General features: G+C 45.6%; 4 protein-coding genes across 4 annotated transcripts; 1 reads left to right on the forward strand and 3 right to left on the reverse strand.

Annotated features, from left to right (window-relative positions):
* Nucleotides 1-591: 591 nt before the first annotated feature.
* LOC117840531 (uncharacterized) lies at nt 592-9,336 on the reverse strand. The gene is made up of 6 exons (XM_034721043.2): nt 7,460-9,336; nt 6,939-7,166; nt 6,695-6,814; nt 4,519-4,656; nt 3,562-3,636; nt 592-2,162 (listed from the first exon to the last, which is right to left on the reverse strand). The coding sequence occupies exons 1-6, from the start codon at nt 8,615-8,617 to the stop codon at nt 915-917; spliced, it is 2,967 nt and encodes a 988-aa protein (XP_034576934.1). The 5' UTR covers nt 8,618-9,336; the 3' UTR covers nt 592-914.
* Nucleotides 9,337-10,723: 1,387 nt separating this feature from the next.
* On the reverse strand, nt 10,724-14,287 carry LOC117840047 (uncharacterized). Its single transcript, XM_034720499.2, has 5 exons — nt 14,074-14,287; nt 13,348-13,748; nt 12,896-12,991; nt 11,750-11,809; nt 10,724-11,299 (listed from the first exon to the last, which is right to left on the reverse strand). The coding sequence occupies exons 1-5, from the start codon at nt 14,183-14,185 to the stop codon at nt 11,075-11,077; spliced, it is 894 nt and encodes a 297-aa protein (XP_034576390.1). The 5' UTR covers nt 14,186-14,287; the 3' UTR covers nt 10,724-11,074.
* Nucleotides 14,288-22,097: 7,810 nt separating this feature from the next.
* On the forward strand, nt 22,098-23,087 carry LOC117839320 (uncharacterized). Its single transcript, XM_034719623.2, has 2 exons — nt 22,098-22,475; nt 22,565-23,087. Exons 1-2 carry the CDS (start codon nt 22,190-22,192, stop codon nt 22,786-22,788), a joined length of 510 nt encoding a protein of 169 aa, XP_034575514.1. The 5' UTR covers nt 22,098-22,189; the 3' UTR covers nt 22,789-23,087.
* A 293-nt stretch (nt 23,088-23,380) lies between these two features.
* LOC117839319 (E3 ubiquitin-protein ligase AIRP2) lies at nt 23,381-26,314 on the reverse strand. The gene is made up of 5 exons (XM_034719622.2): nt 26,070-26,314; nt 25,345-25,495; nt 25,190-25,256; nt 24,862-25,096; nt 23,381-23,858 (listed from the first exon to the last, which is right to left on the reverse strand). Exons 1-5 carry the CDS (start codon nt 26,132-26,134, stop codon nt 23,648-23,650), a joined length of 729 nt encoding a protein of 242 aa, XP_034575513.1. The 5' UTR covers nt 26,135-26,314; the 3' UTR covers nt 23,381-23,647.
* Nucleotides 26,315-27,610: the final 1,296 nt, after the last annotated feature.

The following is a 27,610-nucleotide window of genomic DNA, read 5'->3' on the forward strand; positions in this document are numbered from 1 at the left end:
ATCTTTTGTTTGCGACTATTACTTGGTTCTCACTTTTCTTTGTCCATTTTAGTTGATCCTTCACTGCTCTCCACCAAGTACATACTCTAGAGTGAATGCTCTCCTTTTTTTTTCCCTTCGGATTTGTAAAGTGTACGGGCTTTTGCCATAATCGATCTGATCGTCAGATTCTCCACTACCATTTCGGTATGGATGTAGTCCTCATATTATAGTCCTGACTATAGAGATATGAGAAAATTCCTTATATGGCACCGGATAAAAATCTAATTCCCTATATGACACTAGAAATTTTTGCCTCCCTTATTTGACACTGGGATTTAATTTCCATTCCTTTCTTGACACTTTTGTTCCTTATTTGACACTGGGATTTATCTTTCGTTCCTTTCTTAGACCACACGTTAATGCTGCCCTTAAAGAGGTTTCTTCGGCGCTGCAGTGGTGATGGCTGATGCACCGCAAGATGATCAGCGTCAGTAGCGTTACGGGGAGTTAGATGAGTTTCCACGTCATTCCATTCTACCACCGACCACAACAATGGCCAATCTCCATTCGGGCGGGCACTTAGATGAGCTCCTACAAGATCAGCTACGATTTCTCGAGAAAAATGTAATTGCCATTAGGGGTACATAGAAATACACGAACATTTTCAGTTCATCCATGCTAATCGTGACAATAACCGAGTATAAAACTTCCAGCCCATGCCAGGCCCCAAATTAAACTGCTGAATACATAAGACCAAATGGTACCGAAACTGTTTCAGGTTATTCCTTCCACAGATGTCACAATTCTAGTAATGTGGCACTAGCAGATGTCTCAAAGTTGGATCTATGAATACATTGGCATGAATGTAATCTTAGCACAATTCAACTCTGGCCAGATACTAGAAACGCCAGCAAGGCAAAAACGCAATGCGCCTACTCTGACAGGGTCGACTTCAGCTCTCCGCTCTTCTCCATCTCGAGAATGATATCACAACCCCCTATCAGCTCTGATTTGTAGTACAGTTGAGGGAAAGTAGGCCAGTTGGAGTATGCCTTCAGACCTTGTCTAACTTCCTCATCTGATAAGATGTCAAAGGATCCAAAGCTGATCCCTTCATTCTTCAACGCGTTCACAACCTTCGAACTGAAGCCGCAACGAGGAGCATCTGGGGTGCCCTTCATGAAAAGCATCACTGGGGCTGAGGAAATCAAGGCCTTCAGTCTGTCCTCAAGAGTTTCCTTTGGTATAACCCCTTTCTCAGACAGAACCTTCTTCAATTCACCACTCTTATGCATCTCCATCACTATGTCGGAACCACCAACCAGTTCACCTTTTATGTACAGCTGAGGGTAACTAGGCCAGTTTGAGAAAACCTTTAGACCCTGTCTAACATCATCATCTGCAAGGATGTCAAAACTGGAGAAAGGAATGTTCTCTTGCTTAAGGATGTGAACCAACTTCCCACTGAACCCACACTTTAGCTCCTCAGGTGAACCTTTGATAAATACCATCACAGGGCTGGAATTAACAAGGCTTTCCAAACGAGCTTTCAGAGCATCAGTAAGCCCGACTGGTTCAGAAACTGCACCACCCTTTCCAGTTGGAGCCTCAGGTTCCACTGTCTCAACGTTTTTGCTTCCCTGTGGTTTGAGGGGAATATTGTGCTCCTCAAAAACATCCTTCAATTCACCACTGTCATGCATTGCAATAACAATATCACATCCACCAAGCAGCTCACCTTTGCAGTACAGCTGAGGGAAAGTGGGCCAGTTGGAGAACTTTTTCATTCCTTCACGTACATCATTGTCTGTGAGAATATCAAAGCTCCCAAAATCGACTCCTTCCTGCTTCAAAATGTCAACCACTTTACGGCTGAAACCACACCTTGGTTGCTCAGGGGTTCCCTTCATAAACAAAAATACAGGATGTGAATTGACAAGCTGCTCCAATCGCTTATTCAGTGAATCTGGCAGGCCAACAGAGTTTGTGCCCTCATCAGCAGAAGATCCATTCCGCTGAGCCAATTCTTGGACCTTTTCAAGTACAGCAGGCCCAGCAGCCACTCCAAGGCTAGCAGGTACAGCGGACTCAGCAACACTAGCAGGCCCAGCTATTTTTGCAACCTTATTGGCCAGGCTAGCTGGATTTGCTCCCTCAAGAGTATCAACAGTTTTGCCTTCCTGCAATCAGATAGTGTAAGCATGAGCATGAAAACCTCCTAATAAAGAAAAATCATACAAATCTATAAAGAATTCAGTAAGAAAGATTTTAGGAACTCCTGAAGTTAACTAACAAGAAACCAATTCCTCCAGGAAAAAAAACCAATCACTAATAGGAAAATAATCTACACTAAAAATAAGAAAAGAAAATAACCAACTAGGTTATTTGACATCTTCCAAGCAGTCCTCAAACTGTGTCTTGACACTATGTTAAACAAATCCGCAATACAAATACATAAAAAAGACAGCTAAAATAGAAAAAACTGTCCATATTCATATCATACAGAAGTCGTGAACTAATGGCCAATATGTATAAATTGCTATAATTAGTGATGATCAGCTTGTTCACTCAAACAGTTTATTTAATTTGGCTCAAGTGAGGAGCTGACAAGGTGTACATCACCTGACCTCACTTGTTTGCAGAGAACATCGTATGAAAGTATCACAACTGTTGGACATACATAGTATTGCACTAGGGATTTCCATTGGCACTGCATGGGTTCAGATAACAGAAAACACTTCAAAATACGCTGCAAGGCCTTAAATTTCTGAAATGTACATTCCACACAATCACAAAATACCCCTAACCACAATTGTCGTACGCCAAATAGAATCTTAATCATAGAGTATTGACAGCAACACTAAACTAATCTATACAAAATCTTTAGTTTAGAAACGTTCAAGTGAATTCGGTGGATAATACCAAGTTGTTATCGACAGTGCATATGAATGCATATTAAAGGATGGCGTTATATGAGACTCCCAGGTCTCATTGAGAAGGGAGAGAGAGAATGGAGAACTTTCATCTATTATTGCTTAATTTCAATGGATAAAAATATATCCCATTTATAGAATCCTTGTCCTGGCTTCAAAACACCTAGATAAAAGAGCTCATCCCTAACACATGGAATCTATATGGGAGGACACTAAAACAGTACCCAAACCTCAAACCAATATCTAACTACTAAATAAATAATGCTGCATAGCCTTCTGTTTGAGCAGTGCGCAGATGCTACGGTAGCCATGGGACTAGTTATGCACTTATGCTATAGTGCCATTATAGCATTGACTACATTAAAATTTCCTATTTCTAAATAAAATGCCAAATCATTCATTAGATATACTTAAATGGTGCACGATTGTAGTTCATGAAAAGATTAATGTTGTGGATCCTTACAGAACTGCCACTCATTGTGTTAAATATACTGCACTTTACGAGAACTTTGACGATATAAGAGATCCATTCAATTATTCAACCTCAGTGAAGAAGACAAGCGACATAATTCTATCAGAAACCATTGTGCAAAATTAAAATAACAACATGATAAGAAGCAAGAACAAACAGTCGCAGTTGGCCTACCTTGCAGAAAACAAAATATGGCACCGCTGAAACTCCATATGCCTCTGATATTTCAGGTTGTTCTTCAGCTTCAACCTGACAGAAGTTACCAGCAAATAAGTGAATATATTTTGATTTCGTTGACTGTTAATGAACTTACTGTATACACTAAGCACCCTGAGCATAATGACCACAAAGAAGAAATATTGAATAGCATCAGCAATTACTCAGTCCAAATGTCCAATGATTTACTAATTCAGTGAAACTGCTAGATATAGGACCAATAAGGAAACAGGTTGACAATGTTTTCAAATGTGCTGTACTAAAAAAAAAAGTCTTAAGCTGCATACAAATCACAAGCTAGCGTGACATTGAACGGAGTGACCTTACCACAACTGAACACAATACTAAACAAACACCACACGGAAAAAAAAATATTGAAACATATAAGCATGAGACTTGAAATACCAGATCATAGAGTTAGCTACGATTAGCTTAACAATTATGCACCCTGACAAGTTGGATACTCTGTAGAGTTTTGAAATTAAACTTAGTACAATTTGAACAACAATGTACAAGGAAGTTACAGCAAGTCCAAAACAATCCTGTGAACAGATGGCTCATGCGCAGAAGAATTACAGCGACAGAAGTACAAGTTATTGAATTTAATCAACTGCTCCATAACATTCAGCTCTAGTTTTGCGCTTCTGCCTCACGATCAAATCAGTAACATCTCAGAATCTACAGTCTACAGACTCATGATTTTGCCGAAACAACAGGGGGGGGGAAACATTCACAGCATTCACAGTAAAGCAACCCAAACCAACAAGCACCCTCCGCCTCAACCACACAAAACCCTAAACTCTAACCCCGAATCCGACCCCCCCCCCCCCCCCGACGAGCCCACTCATCGGCTACCGAACCGAATCTACCGCGATCGGAGGACGAGGCGAAGGGTGGCAGCGGAAGCAGGCGTACCCTGAGGAAGACTGCGTGGGGGAAGTCGACGGCGAGGTGGGCGAAGACCTCATCCATCTGCTTCGACGCCTCGCACCATCCCGCCCAGAAGTGCACGGCGGCCGCCCGCGCGCCGGCCACCGCCGCATCCAGCTCCGCCTTCGACCCCACCTCCCTCACCGCCCCGCCGCTCGCCATCGCCTGCACTGCACCACCACCCTTCGCAGGATGAGACGGGAAGAAGAGATGCGGGTGGAGGCGGCGGTGGTGGAGGACGCCGGGTGTGGAGGTTACGGCTTGGGGTTTTCCTCTGCTTTGCGGCCGCGCGATCGAATCGATCGATCGGGTGGGTCGTGCAGAGCAGCGCGGAGCGAGCTCAGAGCCCGGATGGGTCGCCTCCTTTTTTTTTTTTTGTGCGGCTTTCCCGTGCGGCGATGAGACGGGGGCGGACGGCGGCGGAATACATTCGAGAAAGGGGGCGCGTGGGAAAGCGACGGCCGGGAGCCGGGCCGCGGTCCGGCGACGCACGTGGGGGCCCGTGAGGCGTGACCGGCCGGGCCAGAGAAAAGAAAAGGAAAGGTCACGGCGGTGGGTTTCGGCCCACGAGACATTCAATTGATAGGCACCCACAGCCCAAGGTGGTGAGGTTTCGGCTTGTTTCGGCCTGGTCCGGCGCATTTTTTGGGGGACGTGCGTGTGCGGTGGACCTGGTGGTGGTGGCGCCGCCGGCCTGGCAAAGTGACGTTGTGTGCTGCTGGGCGGCGGTGGGGTCCAGCCGCCGTCTGCGCGGCTCGCTGCCGGTCGAGGAGCCTATAAAAGGGGAGGGTCTCCGGCAGCTGGTGAGCGCCCTCGCTTGCGCAGAAACCCTAGTCGCCACATCACGGCCGCCTCGCTCGATCGGCATACCGGTCGCCTGGCTCCCATTTCTCACCTCCATCTCTCTTCAGTCTTCAGATCTGTGCACGGCCACATCAAGCATGTGCCTCTCCTTTCTCTGATGTTGGGAGCGTAGCATAGTAAGCCGGTTGCCGCGAGGTACTGTGATTTGTGTTTGCGTCTCGGTCCTTTTGATTGATGCGGTTTTGGTTGTTTTTTTCTTCCGTTTGTGTGCGTCTTTTTGCCGGATCACACGGATCGATGATGCTGTTCAAGAAATACTGCGTTATCTTCCTGATACAAATGTGAGGCCGTCGTTGCGATGGCCTCCTGATGACTCAACTGTCTTGCTGAGATCCAAGTGACAACAAATCGGCAGCTCTTCTTTCTGTCGCCTCCCCGCCTCAATCATCTGCCTATGCCTATCAATTGAATGTCTCGTAGTCGTAGGACAGGTGTTTTTATTTTCGTCGCTCCATCCATCTTGCCGCCCTGCTATAAGAGCATATGTAACTGCCTTGCTTGCTTCATATGGTTGAATTAATACGATCTGACTAGCCAGATTTAGAATGGTTGCTTCATCAAACCATCAAATAATTGAGCCCAATCCATCGATGTTGCAAACCTATGTGACCTCAACCAGACCAGTTGCAGTTTCAGTGCAGAGTTCAGACAAGCATTCCTGAAAGGTCACCAACTCTTTGCTGCATATTAGCTTTTTTTATAGCAATTACTCAAACCGCTTTTCAGACCATAACCGAAATTAGCAGCACATGACGTCTGAGACAGACAGAAAGTATGGCATCAGGGAAAAAAAAAGGTCCCAAGCTAAACAGCAAGTGTAAAGCCAGCTAATGCAGTTCACAAATACTTGCAGCGACTTAAACTGCACCAATTAACACAGTGAAGATGAACACAGCAAAGTCAAGTACGTGCATGTTAACCGAACACAGCCGAATACGGTGCTACCAGTTTACTGTGATGGTATCTGGCGGAAGAAAGGTTAACTGAGTTATGACACGATTACATTACAGGCAATGCGGAAGCAAACTACGGTGTCAGCGTTTAACACCACTTTTCACAGTATTGTCAAGCAAGCTTATGTACAGCTGCTCTAACGAATTTACAGTGACTCCGGCAAGCTCTATCTCACGACTGATGATGGCGGAGCTTCCCCTAGTGTCTCCTAACCGTCAGCGGCATAGAAAGGAATCGACTTCAGTGGCATCACCTTCTCCTGCAATATAAGGAAGTGCTGTCAGTGAATTCTAACCTATGCCTGGTAAGAAAATGAACAGGAATAGCGTGCCTTTGTTGCTACCTCAGAGTTCTCCAGATGCTCTGAGGGGAAATGAAGCCCAGTGGAACAGTTCTCAAGCACCTCCGGACTCTTCAGCCATGCTTTGTGAGCTTCAATGGCTTTCAGCTTAAAGCGAAACATCTGCAAGTGCCAACATCCACCCATTTTCAGGCACACCACATATAATGTACAGAAAAGTGAAATGAATTATCCTTAAAGAGAAGAGAAATAAGTAGCTGACAAGGAGTAATAATGTGCTACAAACCTCAGATAAAGAAATACTTGGCTTCTCCAGTTCATCCCCCTTGACATGAATTCCAGTACCTTGACACTCTGGGCAAAATATGGATGTTATTTTGCTCTTCTTAGGTGCATTCTTTGCCTTTCTTCCTCGATTGCTCTTCCCCTTGCTAGCTATTTGGTCACTCAGCATCTCATATTGACACAAAATACTCCAGTGTAAGAGGCAGGAAGTGTGAAACAGATGATAAGCCTGCAAAATCAAGTGTAGCAAACTCATTACAGCAGCAAATTAAAAATTTAAAAAAAGGAGACTTTCTAATTAGTATATTTAATAAGATGGAAGAAAAGGAATTCTGCCACTGCATTTTTGTCTCAGGGAAGATAGCTTTGTATTGCTAATTGTGAAACAAGGATGCAGAAGGTCTAACTTTTGAATTATGTTCTCATTTACTTCCTCTGTACAAAAATAGTAAACCTGTCCATGCTGCTATGTTCAAGAAACATTATGGAATAGAAGAGCAAAGAATGCTTGAAATTACTCACCCCACTCGAATTTCTACTGCTGCAAGCTAGGTTTCCTGTATTGCAGTTCAGCAAGGTAGCAACATCCTTTCCAGGAAGCATTGGTCTCCCACAGATATCACACACTTTCTCAGCTGCTATGCGCTTCTGCTTCCTCAACTCTTTCCTCACTGATTTGCTGGATAAGAGGCCAACTTGAAGATTGTGTGAGGTACCTGTTGGGGAACCAGTCACAATAGCTTGGCTACTGCCCTGGGGAGAACTGCTTTGACCATTCGACTCTTCTGAAGATGCCTCCTGGTCCGAAAAGGACTTTCTCATTCTCTTTCCACGATGCCCAGCATCATCAATAACAAAGAAAGATCCAGCAGAGATAGAAAGGTCCTGTTCATCAGAAGACCACTTCCTGCCCAAATCATGAGTATAAGAGAAGTTGACTATGGCAAAGCCAGATTGCTCATAAGTGTTACAACTCTGAGAGCCATGGGAGCCTTCTTGTCCTACCCAAGCACACCAGATCTTGCTTATCTTCTTGCAATTCTTGTTACCTTCACAGATCCTGTATGAAATATTTCCATACCCCAAATGATGCACAGGCAAGTCTGAAACAACATCTTTTATCAATACACCAGGGATAACAAGAGGACCATCAGTTCCACCGTTTGACAGCACATGATCTTCAGATACAGCAGCAACTCTACCACTAGCATGGCCTTTTGCACAATTGCGTGCACCTTCCACACCATTACGGGAGCTAGAACCATCTCTCAACTTTGAAGTCACCTCGATCTCATTCCCTGAAACCTCAGGCTGTGGAACTAGAGCTAGCTCTCTGGTGCTCTGCGAGCTTGAATCCAGCAGGAGCGGATCCTTCTCTCGCGAGTTGTTGAAGAACAGCACTCCGTCATTAAACGGCCATGGCATCGGCCCAAACAGTGTGACCTTGGCCTCGGCGTACCGCCTTGAGTGCAGATTCCCCTTGAGGTGGTCGAACAGCACATTGTCGCTGAAGCACTCGGTGAGACAGATGGTGCAGAAGAAGATGACGCGCTTCCCGACGCGCCGGAGCTCCACATATGTGTGCCCATTCTGCCGCACCTCCCGGAGAGTGGCCTTCGCAGCAATCTCACGGATGTCCACAGGGCCATTCCTCTGGACCACCAATTCCTTCCCCACCATGGTGAAATACTCGGAGCCACCAACCTTAAATTTCCGCTTCTTTTGCTCACAATTCCCTCAAATTTCCCTCCAAAAACTACTTCCCTAACCTTCTCTTATTGAAATTATATGAAACTACAACCAAGACTAACACCTCTTCAGATCTATGCTTCCCTCCAAACCCTAAAATTACAACTTAACAGCGAACTAACGGAGGTCGGAGCGGGCCTCGATTACCCCACCCGTTTTTCCAGCTCTGTATGCATAGATAGGAAGCCAAATCGCACGAAAGCGGGCGGAATTGAGCGCCCATCCCAGAAACCGAAATTTGAGTTCCCTGGCTCACAGCGATGAAAGGGAAATATCAGCACGAACCTAGCTCGTCGAGTAATCCATCCAATCAAGCAAGGTAGGCTCCCTTACGAACCAGAGCAGGAGCCACTTGAAGCCCGGATGGATCTGCGAGGGTTGGTGGTCACCAGCAAAGGGGAGGAGCGTAGCGACCGCGAGGGATGAAGAACCGGACCGACGTGCTTCGGTGGAAGGAGGCGTGGGTGGGGGCGTGTTCCGCGGCGCGGTGAGGCAGCGGGGCCTTGGTCGCTGGTGGCGGGTGGCGGGAGCAGGTTCGCCGGCGAAGTGGTGGCTACCGGCGTCGGCGTGGGAAATTTGGGATGAGAAGGCGCAGGAGGACGACGAGAATTCGAGAAGAGAAAGGAAGGCTGGTAGAAAGCGAAACGAGAGGTGTTCGGAATAAATATGGTCACGGCGTGTTTCAGCAGACGGTTTTTTGAATGGCTCGTGACTTACCGGAAGTGGGGTGATAAAAATGGTCGGAAGCCCGGAAAAGGCAACAAAATTGTTGATGGAGTTGTTTTAACTTTTAAGCAAACATCCCTTTCTTTTTTTTGAGAAATTTTAACAAACATAGAAAAGATAAAACTATAAAATATTATCATTCACCTAGATGTTTATATACGCATATGCAACTATGCATACACCCTACCTCTATGAGCATCGACGAGATATTGAATTGACAAATCTTGGTATTAACAATATCACCGTAGCTGATCAACAGAAATATATACCACTAAAAATATTGTTAATTTCTAAAATAAATTTAGAAAAATACGAGCACCCATATTAATTTGATGATTCTAACCCAAATAGACGTGCTTGATCGTAAAGAACCTTATGAACTGAGCTGTGCTTTGATTCACAAATTTACTGTTTACATTAAGATGTATTTTGGGATAATGAAACTTAAAACTAATAATGAAAATAGGAGCACTCCCAAAGAAATCTGTTCAAAACATGATTTCCTCGTTCATTTCCCTACCCTAATCGTCAATGTTTTGTGATATCGGCAGTTCGGCACATCGTCTTATGATTTCATTGGATCGTCCCATACGTTGTTTTGTAATATTGGCAGACTAGTGTTGTACTGTTAAACACGGCTCTATGTTGACCGGGACCGGGATCATATACTTTCTTTCCTCTTAAGATATATGCTCACACACGATGGGAAAAAAAAATCAAACTATACAGAAACACATGCAGCAGTTCTCATGACCGCCTCCGGTGCCCATTTCTATCTGGGCAGATAAAAAAAAAGGCATGCATCACACGCTTCGTCTCCACCATCATCAGAAAGGAAAGCGAAAGAAGATAAAAACCAGCTCTTTTTACATGTTCGCTCCGTTGATTTTGCGTCAGGCTGAACATTTCTTCTGCTTTTCGTGAGAAGGAAAAGAAGTTTCAACTTTCAACTCTACTATGATCTCTTCGGTGGCTACGGATATGCCACATCTTAATATTCTGATACTAAATTCCGAATTGACACTTGACCTGTGCACCAATCAACAACGACGTGACACCCAACCTCAGTAACGTGGTGTGTTTTCCAATTTATCTATTTTCTAATAACAAAAACAATGCTTTTGTGCCGGTCAACATCAGGCAGCAGAAACTGAGAGCCATGAGCCCATGAGCATCTTCAGAGTATAATCCTTTCTGAGGTGGCAAAGGTGCAAGGGCATATCCGGACCCAGCCATGTACATTCTTTCTGAGATAACCGGATAAAATCCTTCAAAAGCAATAGAAAAATGAAGCTGCCAACAACCAGCACATGAATCATCAACTGTCGGTGCCCTCGTTGAACAGCCGAACAATCATGCTTATACAAAATCGAACGCAGTGCTACTCCCAAAAGAGTTTCCCAGCGCCCAGGAAAGCGCCAATCACATGGTCCATTTCATATGGCATATGATCTCCAGCCTGGAGGATCCGTCGCCGAAGATATTTCGTTATCCCGCCACAACAGGCAAGCAAAAGTAGATAACGCAATATTACAGTTTATTCAGGCTAAGCTGAGCTACCCTGTGAAGAAGCAAAACGGGGCATCAGGCAGGCATGCAGAGCTGTGTCAAATGAGAGTAACGGAGGAAAGGGGATGCTTGCGAAAGGTTGCTCCAGAATGTTTATGCAGCCTCCACATTTGGTTCAGCATCCCCATTATCTTCATCAGGCCCCCCATCCTTCTTCACAAAGTCAAATCCATATTCTTCCTCCGAATAGTGCTCCTCGGCGCTTCTGCCAAAGATGAATGGTCTTCTACCCATCGTTGTAAAAGGCATTAGCCCAAAGGCACGCGCGGTTTTGATCTCTCTTGCAATCTTACGCTGAGCTTTCGCACTTATGCGAGTCTGCGAAGAAGATCAGTAAGTCAAAAACTGTGGCAAACATATGTTCAATGCAGAATTACATGTGCAACGGCACTCTCTATGGTAGTAATGTAATGGTTAAACAAGGTAACACATGAAAAAGAACATTGGCAGTGGGTTTGCAGATATGAATATAGATGTCATGCATGGCTCTTCATTTAATACGTGGATTGAATTTATAATCAAGTCAATGAAAAGATAGACATCCACCAAGAAGATCTACACACAGCAGCAAATGCTTATCTTTCTAAGAAGAAAAGGTATACATGGATGGGGTAATGCATAGAGGACAATGGCACTCAAACCCTACACTGCTATCAGCATGTATGATTAGCATCTATCTAACACAACAGGATCTGATATTACAAATGCAGGATTATCTTCCCCAAAAAAGTTCCTCGTCAGTCATCATGTATAACAAGTAGTGGTTACCTGGCTTCTCTTGATGATAATTCCAGCTTCTGTAAGAAAGTTGGAGAGGAATCTAACATTCTGCAAGGAACAGTTCCGAATATGTTAAAAAAAATGAAACTGGAAGATACTTGTAGCCACGCCATAGGAATTCATCAATCAGATCAAATATATAATCTTTGGAGAAAAGTTATATTAAATCTAATCAAACTTTTGAAACTTTGACCAACAATAGCTTTCAAAATATTTACTTTGGAAACACAAAAATGTATATGCAGATTTATCTTGGAAAGCACTTTCATAATCTTAATACTTTTATGTAGACATTATAACTATATTCTAATAGGAAAAACAGTGATCAAAATTGCACTCTGAAGCTCTTAAAAGTCAGAAGCATCAAGTATTTTTTACCGGTAGTATATATGTTCCTTGCGGAGAGGTGTCTAACAGTAAATATATAATGGCATGGTTTATAGACTAGATTTTGATTTTCTTTGCATGTAGATCTGATTTTTCAAAAGATATGTATGCATCATTGTTTCACACCTCGAAACTCAGAATGCATGGCTGCTTTTCAAGTATGTGCTTTGATACTTACTGCAGACAAGTGTTTGAGACCAAAACCAACCCAAGATATATTTAAGCTTCCTATGTGCATTAGTAACTTAAAACGAGTAGTGTACAAACTAATTTGCACTCCCTCCATTTTTAAATATATGACATTTAGGACAAGCTAATTAGTTCACCTAAATGTCATATATTTAAAAACGGAGTATTTCACTGTAATGAAGTACCTACATGTGCTAAGTTAAAATATAACAAGTAGCACAATCACAAGAAAATGTCAAGAGTACCATAGATTAGGACTAACGGTGAATATTGGTCCTGTTCTATTTGTAAATAAGATGATATTTCAGGAAAATCACATATTGACAAATACATGATAAATTAAAGGGCGGCAGGTACATTGCTTGTTAACACTATCCCGACTTTCTCGAATGGAAAAAAAGGGTGCCATTTTTAGATCAGCACAGATTTGTTCCCAAAATTCATGCTATTTAGCAGTTTAGGATTTACAAAGCAGTAGAGCACTACTAATCAACAATTCAACGTAAAATAAAAGAAAATATAGTCAATTTCCTTGTGTTTCCAGGCAGATATACTAACCCTAAAATCAGCCTTCCTCAAAACCTCCGCTGTAGTTGTTTCAAACTGTGGTCTAGGAGGGTTCTTTGCGGCTGCAGGTCTTTTAAGGTCAAGGTCCTACACACATTAGAATTGAATGAAATATGGCATTAGAATAACAATGACACAAATGATGAAAGAAAAATGTAAATCACATGTGGTATTATAAAGACTAATAGCATCAGCATTTGGTGGCTTTTAATGATCCAGGAAATAACTTATTGGAAAAGCAATGCCATTTGTTTCGCAAAGATCTGCCTAGTAAAGCATACAATTTTGCCATACATAGACAAGGACAACACTGGCATTTCTAGACAACACACTTACACCCTGAATTACTGAATGCTTAGCTTACACAGGATAACAAAACCTCAAGACTGCAAAAGATTTTAGATGTCACGTGACTACGCATTGATGAACAAACTCCCTCTTACCCGAACATTATAAGTCGAACCTCGCCTAAAGTCGACATCAGGCCTGAAATCAAAATCTTCATCATCCCAGTCCTCATCATCATCGTCGTCATCGTCCATTTGGAAGTTACGTGCCACATGAGCCAGCGTCTCACCCATTCCATCATTCAAAGAGTCAAAACCACCCAATGGCCCAGAGCTGCTCCTGTCGCCGAACACACCAAAACCACCCATGGACCCAGAACTGCTCCTGTTGCCCAAACCACCGAAACCAGCCATGGATCCAGAGCCCATGCCGTATCTCTTACTGGTATTCTCAACCTTATCGAGCTTCCGATAGAGTGACCCCTCGTCCACCCCCTTGTTGCTCCCAAACAGACGCGCCTCGAATTCATCCATGGTCTCACCAATCTCGCCATCCCCTGCGCATCAATCAGCACCAGAAGCATATCAGCAGCAGCGTAATTAGGAGATCACTATAGGATCAATTCTTCAATCTCATAACATAACACCTGAAGTCACTAGAAATGACGAGTTTTAGCACGCAAAAGCTGGGCAACTAATATGCGTCAGACTCAGACCTAGATCTCTAAGGCCATTCGATTCACCTTATTGTTACGACTAAATGGGAAGAGTGGGCAAGTACGAGAACTACGCGCATCACGCGGCACAAAAGGGGAGGGAGACACTGCATGGGACGGCTAGGGAGCGGCGGGGACAGGAGGAGGAGGAGGTGTGGGTGCTCACCGGACTGGAAGGAGCGGCAGAACTCGCTGGCGGCGGGTGGCCGGTGGGAAGGGAGGGCTCGTCGGAGCGAGGCGCGCCGCGGGAGAGATCGCCTCAGAGCCGAGCTCGCCATCGCGCTCGGTGGTGATTCGTCGGCGCCGCCGCAACCCCGACACCAGGGAGGAGCGGGGGAGGAGTGGGTGAACAGGGGTTAGGGGTTTCCTCCTTTTTGCGTTTTGGACCCCGTGGATGACCCCTTTTTGCGTTAATACTATCACTCCAAGTTCTTGCTTAACCGAGGGGGTGTTTGGTTATCACATGGAATGTATAGATATTAATTAGGAGTATTAAATATAGATTAATTATAAAACTAATTACATAGATGGAGGTTAATTTGCGGGATGAATCTATTAAGCCTAATTACTCCATGATTTGACAATGTGATGCTACAGTAAACATGTGCTAATGATGGATTAATTAGGCTTAATAGATTCATCTCGCGAATTAGCCTCCATCTATGTAATTAGTTTTATAATTAGCTCACATTTAGTCCGAATATTCGATGTGACATGAATTTTAGCCCGGACTAAATCCAAAAACCCCCTAAATAACTAGTACAGTAACTTTTCAAAAAAAACCTAAATAACTAGTTCAATGCTCTCAGTTTGTTTTTTGTGATGTTTCGCTGCTGATGCATTTGTTTCGTTGTGTGATTGACTGAATCCATATACTGGTAACTAGTACATAAAGCATGAAACAACTAAATATCTCGGTAAGTTTTTATATTTCAATTACTCGCAAAAAAAGGTTTTATATTTCAATTAGTTAAGTCTAACTTTAGATCGAGATGAAAAAAAATCTTGTGCGCCATAAATATGGCATTGGATTTTTTTTATAACCTTACTACAAATTAATTGTTTGGTTTATTAGTATTTGAAAAGCTCATGCTTTTATAAAAAAAATATTGACTAACTGTTAGTCAGATAATACACATTCATTATGAAAATTATATTAATCAATTTGTATTTCACAAATACTTTAGTATAACATCATTTTTGTAGTGTTGGCATATTATAATGATAACTTTATAGTTAAAGTACTCCAATTTTTTCTAGGCAATGAAAACTTCTAACAATTTTTCAGATTAGTCTTGTAAAAATAAGCTAAGGGAGTACAAGTATTCTTTAGCTTGGCGTGGTACCTATTACATTGTAATTATCTCATGCCTTTTGCTTTGTGAAACATCATAATGTTGTGGTAATATGAAAGTTTGGCTGAATATGCCTCATTTTGGCATGAGGTTTATGATCGAGAAAACATGTAGCCAACACTAGATTGACGCATTTAAGTCATGTAGATGCTTAGAGGTTGCTAAAGAAATGAAAAAAAATACATACACAAAATGCTTGTTCACAATAGAACAATCATCTTTGTAGATGTCTTTGTGTTGAATTTGTGCGAATGGCATTTGCAATAAGTATATAACTATCTTGATCTTTTTACTTACAATAGTACGAGATGTCGTTCCTAGCTTATCTAGGAACTCTATGTCGGTTTTTAGACCCGGCAACCTACTAAGGGGGTAATCCAGATAGTGTTTTATACGTGGAGCTTGCTGAGATCACGAACTGGGAGGTGAACTCAAACACACGATTTAGACAGGTTCGAGCCGCTTATGTCGCGTAACACCCTACATCCTGTGTGTTAGTTGAGTTGTATTGATTGAACTTGTTTGGAGGAGGTCCCTGCCTTGCCTTATATTGCTGGGGGCAGGGTTACAGGTCGGTTGTTTACAAGAATACTAATCGTATTCGACTAGAGAATCCTACTCTAATTGCTACAAGTAGTTTCCTGCACCGTAATCTCTATGTCTGACACATCTCGATGTACTGCCCTGTATCTAGGATTGTCCAAACCTTCTGGTGGACCCATAGATGTATGGACGACAATCCCTCGAGTACTTTTTAGTAAAACGTAGCCGTTCTGAGTACTTCTATAGATGTCTCCGACTAGTTTGTGGTGCTTCTTTGAGTACTCCATCGGATTGAGTCTTCAAATGTACTCGAGTACTGCCATGCAACTAGAATATGCTCAAGCCTCATTTAACTTGGTCTTGAATCTTCAATCTTGAATCTTATATGGAAGTGCGATGAAAAATCGCACTCCATATGAAGTAGCCCCGAACCTTAGGTTGAATTGAAGAATCAGGCTGAGAGTCAATCTTGTAATTTCACATCTCTTTTACCTTAAAACCCCAAAGAAAAAACTTTTTAGCCGATGGGCACGTTTCTACATTGCGGTGTAGTTGTTTCTTGAATCACTCTTGGATGGTTCGTTGATATGTCGCGTCTGCATTCTTCAACCTGAAGGGCATCATAGTATAGCAGAAAGCTCCATACAGGGTGATGAACGCGATCTTGATCTGGTCTTGTTCCTTGAGAGCTATCTGGTGATACCCCGAGTAGTAATCAAGAAAACATAGTAGAGTGCATCCAGTCGTTGAGTCGATGACTTGATCAATCCTTGGGAGCCCGCAGGGATCCTTTGGACAGTGCTTGTTGAGGTTTATGTAGTCGACACATATCATCCACTCGTTGTTGTTTTTCTTCCGCGCCAAGATGGGATTGGCTAGTCATTCTGCATGATAGACTTCTTTTATGAAACCAGCCGCAAGTAGTTTGGCTAACTCTTTTTTGATTGCTTCTCTTCTGTCTTGGGCGAATCGGCGTAGTCGCTGTCATTTTAGGCCTTGTTTAGTTGCTTGATTTTGGGTGTCCAAAATCACTGTGCTAGCACTGTAGCACACTATAGCGTTTCGTTTGTATTTGTGAATTATTTCCAAATATTGACTAATTAGGCTCAAAAGATTCGTCTCGCAAAGTACAACAAAACTGTGCAATTAATTTTTGATTTCGTCTACATTTAGTACTCCATGCATGTACCGCAAGTTTGATGTGATGGGAATCTTCTTTTTGCATAGTATCAAAGTTGGGAGTTTGGGGGGAACTAAACAGGCCCTTAGTATAGTTTTGGGATCCACATTTAGTGAGTGCTCGATCAACTCCCAGGGCACCCTCGGCATATCAGATGGCTTCCATGCAAAGATGTCTCGGTTGGTCTAGAGGAAGCTGACGAGCGCATCTTCCTATTTGGGATCCAGCCCTGAGTCAATCATGGCTGTCTTAGAGCTATCGCTGGTCATGGCTTTGATATTGACCTCACTTGCCGGCTTGACCTTTGTTGCCCCCGACTTCTTCTCTAGGATCTCGAGTTCTGTCGGGGAAAGTTTCTTGGAGGCAGTGAAGACTTGCATCATCGAATTTGGCACCTGAGTAGTCGCTGCCAGTTCGACAGCTTTTGTGTCGTAGTCGTATGATTTCTTCAAGTCTCCGCGCAGGGAGAGTACTCCCTTGGGTCCCGGCATTTTGAGTACTAGGTACACGTAATGTGGGATGGCCATGAATTTGGCCAGTGTGGGTCTTCCGAGAATAGCATGATACGACGTTTCGAAATCAGCCACCTCGAACTGGATGTCCTCGGTTCGGTAATGATCCTTGGTCCCGAAGGTAACTGGCAAGACTACCTGATCAGGGGGTACAGCCGCGTTTCCTGGGACAATCCCGTAGAATGGGGAGTTCGTCGGGGTGAGCATATATCCATAACGTCAAGGCCCATTTTCCTCAAAGTCTTGGCGAAGAGTATGTTGAGACTACTACCGCCATCAATGAGTACTTTTGTGAGTCTAGAGTCTACAACTACTAGGTCCAGGATGAGAGGGTAGCGTCCTGGGTCAGAGAAACTAGTCCACTGATCCTTCCTGGAGAAAGTGATTGGTACCTCGGACCACTTGAGGAACGTAGGCATTGCTAGCTCAATGGATATGATCTCTCGGAGGGCTAGTTTTTGGGACCGCTTGGTAGCAGTACCCTGTGTGCCGCCGAAGATGATGTTGACATTGTTGGACGGGTTCTAAAATTTGTCGTTGTCGTCATCATCCTCGTCTTCTTTCACCTTGCCCTTATCCTTTGCTCCAGAAGGTTCCGACAGATCTTTCATGACCCTGCGGAGGCTATAGCAATCCATCGCAGAGTGCTTAGAGTGTGGGTGCTACGGGCGCTGTTTTTTCAGGAGCTCTATGAACAGAGTCCTTTCTTGATTTCCGCCGCCTTTCTTGGACGACTGGAACATCACCGTGACAATATTATTTGACTTCCTCTTGTGATTTTAACCACCCGAGTAGTTGCCTCGGTTGTCATTATTGGGTCAATTATTACAGTTCACGTCATTGCGTTGGCCATTACTTTGCTTGTTATTGTTCTGACCTCAGTTACGACTAGACTCGAACCGTTCAATCTCTTTATCTTTTTCATCGACCCAGGCTTGTATCATGATCTTGAGAGTTTTGATGTCTTCCGGGCGTATCCTGCCCAAATCTTGGAACATCCGGCAATCAAAAAGACCGTTATGGAAGCAGTCTATGGCGTCCCGCTTCGTGATGTCCATGATAGTGGCCTTCTTGTCGAAAAAACGGCATAGATAACTACGTAGGATCTCGCCTTGTTGTTGTTTGATTTGAGACAAATCAATCCTATTGCCAAGGCGTTGCATTGCCCCTGTGAAGTTATTTGTGAGCGCCGCCTTGAGGTGACTCCACGTGTTGATGGAGTTCTCTTCTAAGGATTCAATCCATGTGAGTGGCCCTGCCTCCATGCAGATGGGGAAGTAGATGACTTTAGTGTTATTGTTTGCTCCCGCTACCTGAACTGACAGCGAGTAGCACCGCAGCCATTGGACTGGGTCCTGCTTGCTATCGTACTTTGTGATACCTGGAGGTTTAAACTTGTAGGGTAGGACCATCTTGCGTACTCATTTTGAGAAGGCGGGAAACCCGTTAGAATCTTCTTCGCGGTTATTGTTGAGCTTCTAATGGAGGTCACGTGCTGGGGGTTCAGGCTCTGGATAGGGCCCACGGTGGCCACGGCCTCTCGAGGGTCCTACCTGTTGGGATACGAGGTAGACTACGCTAGCGCAAAACAAAATTTTCTACCGCGTATAACCAGGAAGAGCTGCCGTATAAGGATCACGGGATTACCACTCGACGCACTACTGGTGCGGAAGATGTAGATATGCGTCGGTGCAGTGAAGACGATCACGTAGTCGTACGTAGTCGATCAACGTAGTCGTACGTAGTCGATCACGTCCAGCAGCTCCTCAGCAGCTCGTCCACGTGCACAGCAAGATCGCCTCCGGTGCCGCGGCTCGTCGTCGGCTCGTCGTGGCTCGTTGGCGGCTCGTCGATGGCTCGTCCAAGTGCTGCAGGCGCAACACCTCCAAGGTATCCACACGTGCAGGGAGGAAGCGTCGCAAGCCGGATTGCTAGATCCGCGAGTTGCAACAGGCGAGGGCGTGGGAGGCGCGGCAAGTGTGTTCAGCCAAAAGGTGTAAACCCTAGGGCGCCCCCACCCCTCTATTTATAGAGGTTCCTGATGGGCCTCTGGATCCGAGGCCCATTAGCACTCCTAAACCTAATCCAACTCGGATCAGATCCGAATTGGGCTTCCAGCCCCTTAAGTGTGTGACCCTATGGGTTCGGATACGTATAGACATGGCCCGAGTACTCCTACTCGGCCCAATAGTCGGTAGCGGCCTCTAGCAAGACGTGCCAACTCCTATATGCATACGAAGATCATATCAGACGAACCATCACAACATAATATACATGCTATTCCCTTTGCCTCACGATATTTGGTCTAGCTTCAAGCTGACCGCTCTTTCTCGATCCTGTGATTCGGAATCCCTTTGTAGGTTAACTCTTAACCGTACGTAGCATGGCCATGCATTTTCGGATCCGATCACTCGAGGGGCCCAGAGATATCACTCTCAATCAGAGAGGGGCAAATCCCATCTTGATTGACCATGTCTCATAGCATGCTTCTTGACAAACCCGAAAGCTACCTTTATAACTACCCTGTTACGGCGTAGCGTTTGATAGCCCCTAAGTAGGTCGATCCACATCTAGAATACATGCGACAATCTCAGGTCTAAGGACAAAGCGTATATGTTGTTTAAAGAGAGAACTACTTCTCGTGTTGGGTCAGTCCTAACACATGCCTCCACATGTGTCCACATTATTAGTTCAACATCTCCATGTCCATGACTTGTGAAACATAGTCATCAACTAATACATGTGCTAGTCTAATATTCATGTGTGTCCTCACATGAACTCCGACTAGGGACAACTTTAGAATAACCATACAAGTAAAGAGTTTCACATACAATTCACATAATTGCAAATCAATTCAAGTAGCCTTTAATGGATATTCAATGAACACAATATACAAATCATGGATACAAATGGAATATCATCATCTCTATGATTGCCTCTAGGGCATACCTCCAACACTACCCGACTACTCTGCCCTGTGCTAGCTTGATCTCGGTTCTCAATTCTGGTAACCTCATTTTGACTTGGTCTGGCACCCTCATTTCGACTTGGTCTGGTGCCTTCATTGCGACTTGGTCCCCTAAGGCTACTGCCATGATGGGATGAGGTGTGTCGAACCGAGTGTATTGGGCTCTGTTGATCAAGTTGCTCGTACGCACGCTCTGCTAGCTGAGCCAGTTGCCTGGTATACTTGTCCTATGGCATTGCCCAAGTAATCAGGTCAATGGATGCAATAGTGGTGAGAGGAGTGCGAAGTTGACGCGATTGGACTGCTTCGAATGCGCGGTCCAAGTTCATGATGGGTAGATCGGATGCAAGGGGGCGACGACGATCTGCTCGTGCCGTGTTTCTTGCTCACCGTCGATTCCTTTGACTTCCGGTTTCTTCTCCTTTTATGTTGGCGGTGAGCTCATCCTGCGACACATCGTCTGGATGACGCTCGTGTCACGGATGCCTTTCTGGTGTTTCTTCACCGTCGCCATCTTGAGCAGCTATGATGGTGAGTAGTTCTTGCTCCGCAGAAAAATTACCCGAGCTTGACATGATGATCTTTGTCGGGCCGTCTTCTTCGTAGATAGGAGACAGAGGTGTTCCTTCCTGGTATGGGAGAGTATTAAGATAGGTGACAAGGCGTGACTCATCATCCTTGGCGAGAGCAGGTGGCTCCATGCCGGGCTAGTAGACGAATCTACCTTGTGAAGTTGAAATAATTACCAATCCCTGTTGTGGACCTGATAAAGGGACTTTCTCATATGGATCTGAGTATTATTCGATATCCTCGATCAAATCCGAGTTAGATTATGATCTGAACAGGGTAGCTTGGTAGACAGTACCCGAGTTTTGGAGTCCGAACGGGAACTGACTTGTATCTAGACCGATTCGCACGATGGCTTAAGTGCCAGCTCGTGGGAATCAATCTGACTGGGGGAAGAAGTCGAGTTGTACTCGGACTCGTCCCCGGAGCCTCGGAATAAGTCAAAAATTTTGTTGAATTTTTCGACAAAATCCTCCAAAGCTTGGCGATGAAGGTTGATGTCGTAGTGCTTCTCCTCTGGTGTCGGCGCAATGTGGTGGTGGAAGTTTCTAGTGCCGTCTGCGACGCAGACCCAGAAGCCGAAGATGAATGTTGCGCCCGCTTCAAACGCGAAGGTGGGCTTGATGATGACTTGAGCCATCGAGTTCGCCAGTGGATTCTCAGCGAGAGCCCCTACCTATCGCGCCAGCTGTCGGTGTTTAGACCCGGCAACCTACCGAGGGGGTACCTGAGGTAATGTTTTATGCATGGGGCTCGCCGAGATCAGGAACTCGAAGGTGAACTCGAACACACAATTTAGACAGGTTCGGACCGCTTATGTCATGTAACACCCTACGTCCTATATGTTAGTTGTGTTATATTGATTGAACTTGTTTGGAGGGGGTCCTTGCCTCGCTTTATATTGCTGGAGGCAGGGTTACAGGTCGGTTGTTTACAAGTATTTTATACATTGGAAGTACATTTGCTAGCAAATTTATCGATATCTTTCATTTTAGTCAAAACATTCAAACAAGTGTTAGCCATAGCCCAAACAGTAGTAAGAAGAGGCAATTATTTTCATCTCAGGACTGCTCGGTCAGAAAGGGTCAGAAAGTGTTTGCCATAGCCCAAACAGTAGTAACAAGTGTTAGCTCGCCCCCTTTCTGCCAGGGGTAAGGATGGCGGCGGCGGCGGCGGCGGCGGCGGCGGCGATACTCGAGCTGGACCCGTCGCACGAGCGCGCCGCCCGCGTCATCGACAATATCGTGCGGCTAGAGAGGAGGATCTTCCCGAAGCACGAGTCGCTGGCGCGATCCATCCACGACGAGCTCAAGCGCCGGAACTCCGGCCTGATTTACATGACATCCAGCGCCGCACGAGCAGGAGGCGACGGCGATGAGGTCGTCGGGTACGCCATGTACACCTGCCCGACCTCCCTCTGCGCCACCATCACCAAGCTCGCCGGTGAGAACACAACTAGAGCCTTCTCTATCCTCTCTTCCCCCTGAAGCTGCCAGCTAAGACCGTGCGCAAAACTTCAACTCTGTGCGCAGTGAAAGAGAGCTGTAGGCGGCAGGGCCACGGCGAGGCTCTGCTGAAGGCGGCCGTGGAGCGGTGCCGGGGGAGGAGGGTCCAGCGGGTGATCCTCCACGTAGATCCGGCGAGGACGGCCGCCGTCGCGCTGTACCGGAAGGCCGGGTTCCAGGTCGACGCCACCGTCGAGGGATACTACGCGCCGCGGAGGGACGCCTACCGGATGTTCGTGGATCTTCAGTGACATGGGAGCCGATCAAGAAAACAAGCAAGCATCGCTTCTTCGTCGTCCTCGTGAGAGAATCGAGCTCGCTTGCCAGTTGCGAACGAGCAGTAGCTCTGATTCTCCTCACAGTGTCAATAAGATGCTCTGATGCATTCTGATTCTGCGAATGCTATTATGGATGATTCCCTAGTTCCAAATTGCTGGATCTGTACAAACGATCCATTCAGTTCAGAGGATTCCACAAGATCAGTTCAATCCCCACTGGGATCTGAAAAAAAATCTCACAATTCCGGTTGAAATTCAGACAAACTTTCACATTTTTGAGCTTACACGACTAAGATACTTTATGCAGTCACTAACTCTAGATAATCTTGCAAGTGTTGGATAATTCGGTTCACCGTTGATGTCACATCATTTGTCCTGCTAGGACAGGCTAACTCAACAAGTGGTGGGCATTTTTTGGAAAATTTTGAACCTTTTATAAGCTAATAGCAACAGTCGTTCCTAATAATGGGGGGCTAGATTCATTGACACTAATTAGCAGCCTATTTGCAGCAGAAACTTTCCAACGCTCAGACCTTTATGTTGCTTCACTAACGGAAACATGAGATGGTCACAAACAAGCCTGCCTCCATTTGGGGCAAGCACAGAGTTCTCTATTAACAGAGCCAAGTCAGATATGTACAGAGTGGCTGGATATGATTTAGGATGCATGCAGGCACTAAATAAGTTCTAAAGCACGACCAGACGGCTTGCGGCTCCAAAGCAATTCAGGCACTTCCAAAAGCTCGAGTAAAGCATGGAAGTGGATAACAGGGGCATAAAATTCACTGGAACTGGGTACTGACTGAAGGTCTTCGAGGAGGCAGCATCACGGTCATTTTATGTGGGAATCATAAGCAGTGAAGATGACGTCTGGGACAATCAGAGGCAGCTTGCTTATGTACATGAACAGCCGTCTGAGGTTCTCACTCGACACCGTCTCCATGTCAACCACGTCTTGGTCCTCAACATAGATCCACAGGTCACCAGGACAGGTCTTCTTCAGGTTGTCACGGCAGAATGGGCATGACTGCGATCTTGAATTCCTGCGAGAAAGCAATGTTATGTCAAAGCATAGTATCTGGAACACGAAAAATATCAATTCTAACAGTAGTCACTATGGTGAAAACCTTGGAGCATGGAATTCAGTGACTCAAAAACCAAGACACGCTAATTGAAAAGGTGCATTGGCTAAAAGAATACAGACAAACTACAATTATCATAGTCATAGGAACACCTAGTACACAGAATAAATTGCAGGCACCTACTATCAGTGTTTGCTAACATATGAAGCTACTATGAATGGCAGGACCACAACTTAATGAGCTAAATTGTTAGCTGAAGAGAACAAAGGAGTACAGTGTTTTCATCATAGCCTAGAACTGATGCGCTGTAAACAGAGTACATGGTTGACACAGAAGATGAATGATTGTGTTCATGGAATGGACCAAAAAAGAAAAGCAATACTTGATACACTCAGGTTTCTCTTTGCAATGAAGGAATGGGAGAACATAGTTAAAAGAATCAGGTGCGAATCAGCACATTTAGCATACTTAACAGTAGTTGGCAAAATTACCTGAATATCGCAATGCTACTTTCTAATGATCACTTCATTTTCAGAATGACATCGGGACAACATATAAATCAATACAAACATGCTTCACAGAGCATTATGTTCTGTTCAGCTACTGGCCATTCAACCCCAGGGGCTTCCTTACAAGAGAGGTTAACCTTGTACAGACACCATAAGCATGGAGGGTCTTAGTCTTGTTTATAAGCATATAAGTTGGTGAAAGAACTAGAAAGACAGGTTTAAGCTTATCTGCAGAAAGAACCATTCTCAGCAGCTCATGTTTAGCAGGCCCTCAAGCTTCAAATATTATCAAGACACAGAATATACTTGAATCATCCAGCTAAAAAGCTTGTTAATTGGGAAGATAACGCAAGAATGTTGCACTTGCACAGCAGTAAAAGTTTAAGCAATTGGGAATACAACGCTCAATGCAGTCACGCAAAAGGCATGGGCAGAAACTGAAATTTCGTGCATACCAGTCCTGGTAACATCTGAGGCACATAGCATGGGTGCAGTTGGGCAACACAACTTTGCTGTTCATCTCCATGCAGATCCCACACTCTTCTTCCCTCTCAACATCAATATCAGATAAGCTGCTTCGTTCGTCCTCATCTTTCTTTCTGTACCTCTCCATGCACACAGCCTTCTGCTTCTTGTCCTCCACATCAGTGATCCCCCTTTGCAGTTGCAGCAAAGAAGGAAATATCACAGCTGCCCATGCCAACCACAATGAACTCCGATCAACAAACCAGCACAAAAGATAACATAGTCAGGCAAAGTTGTAAGAACATCATGTACTCTCACCATAGAATTCTTTGATGCTGGCTTTCCTCTCATGAGTCGACATGGTTGTCGTGCCATCGACATAAACCTGCAAAATGGGCCACTAATTCAGCAGGGCACCTCCAAAATGTGAGCACTGAACCAACAAACACACAGGGGCAGAGCATTCCACAGACCTTGTATATGAGAATCCTCAGCAGACCAAGCGCCCCGGCAAGGCTGCAGTCAGTCCACTGCACCAGGAAGAGGAATATATGCGCGGCGGAGCTGTAAGACAGCCGCATCTGCAGGCACGCACCATCGCAGTCTCGGGGAAATTCAGAGGCCCTGCTCATTCAAACAAGCAAACAACTAGCATCACTTGGCAGATCACATGCGCTCGGAGAGTCGGAGAAGAGACACCACCTTCTCCTCCCCTTTCCCTCTAGGCAAAAACTATAATACTCCAATTTAGAACGCTGGAGCACATGGGAATGAAGCAGTGTTTTCTTTTTAGTTAACATGCTAAACACATGCGATCCCCTCCCGATCTACCGCCCTGCGCCGCGCCCGTGCGCGCGCGGATAACGCAATCAGCAACCAGCGCCGCACCAACCTCCCACGACGAATCCCTCCGCGGGAGACGAACCGGGTGGGTGCTCGATTGATCAACCCGTCGCACTCCCTACCCGCCGCCGCATTGCGCAGCGCCGGCAGCAGCACGAGGCGGCGTGGACCCAGCCCCGGCAGAACCCCAAGCGCCGACTCGATCAGGAAGTCAGGCAGAGGGAGACGAGAAGGACACGAGGCCCGTACTAGTGAACTGGGAGCGGAATCGGCAGGAGACGGTGATGTGACGCGGCGCCGGAATCGGGAGGGGGGCGGAGAGGGGGAGGGAGAGAGGCGGGCGAGCTGGGCTTACAGGGTGTTGGCGTGCTGGATGTCAGCTTCGAGCACCTTGATGGAGTCCCTGTACGCCTTCCGCATCCTCCTCCGCCGCCGCCGGTGCCGCCCTTCTCATCCAAGTGCCGCCCGGTCCCGGCAAACCCCCCGCCTCTCTCTCGCACCTGGCTGCGCTGGTGGCGTCGGATTGGGAGGAGGGAGGTGAGGCGAGAGGGTCTGGGGGGTCTCGGGCGCCGCGCGGTGGGGGGTGGGGTGGGGTGGGTGGCGTGGGGGAGTGGTGGGATGAAGGAGACGATGAGGGCGCGGCGCAGGGGCAGGGGCAGGACGCGACGCGCGAGTGGGCGTGCCGGGCGCGCAGGGTAGACAGGGGAGAGCAGAGCGCGCCGCGTGTGCCCGCGCCGGGCGTGGCCGCGTCGGGATGCGTGAGATCCCCGTGGGTCTGGGGCGCCTCTGCCCTCCTGCCGGCCCCGCTCTGGGTTTTCCTCTCCTCTTTCGGGTGGTAACTGGTGTCCGGTAACAGCCGGGTAAATGTTTATGCGTGGAAAAGCAGCCGTGCACCGACGTCCGGCGACGGAACTCGGAAGCTACCGAAAACGGTAGGAATAAGGTGAGGCGGAGGGTCGACATTGTTGTGTGGTTATATAAGAGGAAGATTTTGCAGATTTTGTGAGAAAGTTCTAAAACTTGTGAATAAGTAATTATAGTATTTTGGATGCGTAAACTTCTAATTTAGGAAATTTATGGCCTAAGAGTTGTTTCTCTACGGACTACGGCACACATACAATGCAACACGAGAATTTATTATGCTTGAGATCCCCGTACCATATTTTACCCAACACAAAGTAACCTTTTTAGATTAAGGAAATCAAATTCCGGCCTCAGCTATCAGAAGGTTGAAAGCTTGCAGAGAACTAAGGCCGTCTCCAGTGGGCCTGTTCGCTTCAGCTTATAAGCCGGCTGAAAAACTGAAACAGTTGATTTGTTGTGAGAGGAAAACACTGTTTGATAGCTGATAAGCCAGCTGAATAAGCTGAAGCGAACATACCGAACGCCAGTAGAAATAATATTCTATTTGCTAAACAGTAGCAAAACTGTGACGCTAGCGCAGCTCGGAGCGATAGTCTCGTGCAGCTCCCGATACTTTTCTCCCTCACCACAAAACTTGAAGCTGTCTGCTGCGCCTGATCATCCCGTTTTCCTTCCGGCTTACAGCTACCAGCTGTCTTATACCGCTGGAGCTGCCCTAAGGTTATAATGTAACCAACATGCATATGCAGTGATCATTGACCAATTAGTGGGCAGCCTAGTTTTGCATTTCTTGATTATCTTCACCAACTGGAATGTTACACGCAGGTGGCCTGTGGTTATCCTGTTGCTTTCAACTCTTCCTTTTCACGAGGCCAACTGAACAACTTTCATTATCGCTAAGTGCACTCCGTAACACTAATCAACCTTGTTTCGTGTAAACTCTGAACCTGAAGTAGTACTTGCACTGTGGTAAGTTAGCTGTATATAACGAATGATCCTTTTATAATAAGTTGCAACAACATTCGATCTACA

The sequence above is a fragment of the Setaria viridis genome, chromosome 9 (assembly GCF_005286985.2).
Source record: "Setaria viridis chromosome 9, Setaria_viridis_v4.0, whole genome shotgun sequence".
NCBI lineage: Eukaryota > Viridiplantae > Streptophyta > Magnoliopsida > Poales > Poaceae > Setaria > Setaria viridis.

Excerpts from the sequence above, each read along its gene's own strand:
- LOC117840531 (XM_034721043.2), bottom strand. The coding sequence starts at position 8,617 with ATGGTGGGGAAGGAATTGGTGGTCCAGAGGAATGGCCCTGTGGACATC. Across the intron at positions 7,167-7,459 it reads GCAGTAGAAATTCGAGTGGG|GCTTATCATCTGTTTCACAC; the intron begins GTGAGTAATTTC and ends TTGATTTTGCAG. Across the intron at positions 3,637-4,518 it reads CCCACGCAGTCTTCCTCAGG|GTTGAAGCTGAAGAACAACC; the intron begins GTACGCCTGCTT and ends AACTTCTGTCAG.
- LOC117840047 (XM_034720499.2), bottom strand. The coding sequence starts at position 14,185 with ATGGCGAGCTCGGCTCTGAGGCGATCTCTCCCGCGGCGCGCCTCGCTC. Across the intron at positions 13,749-14,073 it reads CTGCCGCTCCTTCCAGTCCG|GGGATGGCGAGATTGGTGAG; the intron begins GTGAGCACCCAC and ends ATTGATGCGCAG. Across the intron at positions 11,300-11,749 it reads TTATCATCAAGAGAAGCCAG|ACTCGCATAAGTGCGAAAGC; the intron begins GTAACCACTACT and ends TCTTCTTCGCAG.
- LOC117839320 (XM_034719623.2), top strand. The coding sequence starts at position 22,190 with ATGGCGGCGGCGGCGGCGGCGGCGGCGGCGGCGATACTCGAGCTGGAC. Across the intron at positions 22,476-22,564 it reads CACCATCACCAAGCTCGCCG|TGAAAGAGAGCTGTAGGCGG; the intron begins GTGAGAACACAA and ends CTCTGTGCGCAG.
- LOC117839319 (XM_034719622.2), bottom strand. The coding sequence starts at position 26,134 with ATGCGGAAGGCGTACAGGGACTCCATCAAGGTGCTCGAAGCTGACATC. Across the intron at positions 25,097-25,189 it reads CAGCATCAAAGAATTCTATG|CTGTGATATTTCCTTCTTTG; the intron begins GTGAGAGTACAT and ends TGGCATGGGCAG. Across the intron at positions 23,859-24,861 it reads CTCAGATGTTACCAGGACTG|GAATTCAAGATCGCAGTCAT; the intron begins GTATGCACGAAA and ends GCTTTCTCGCAG.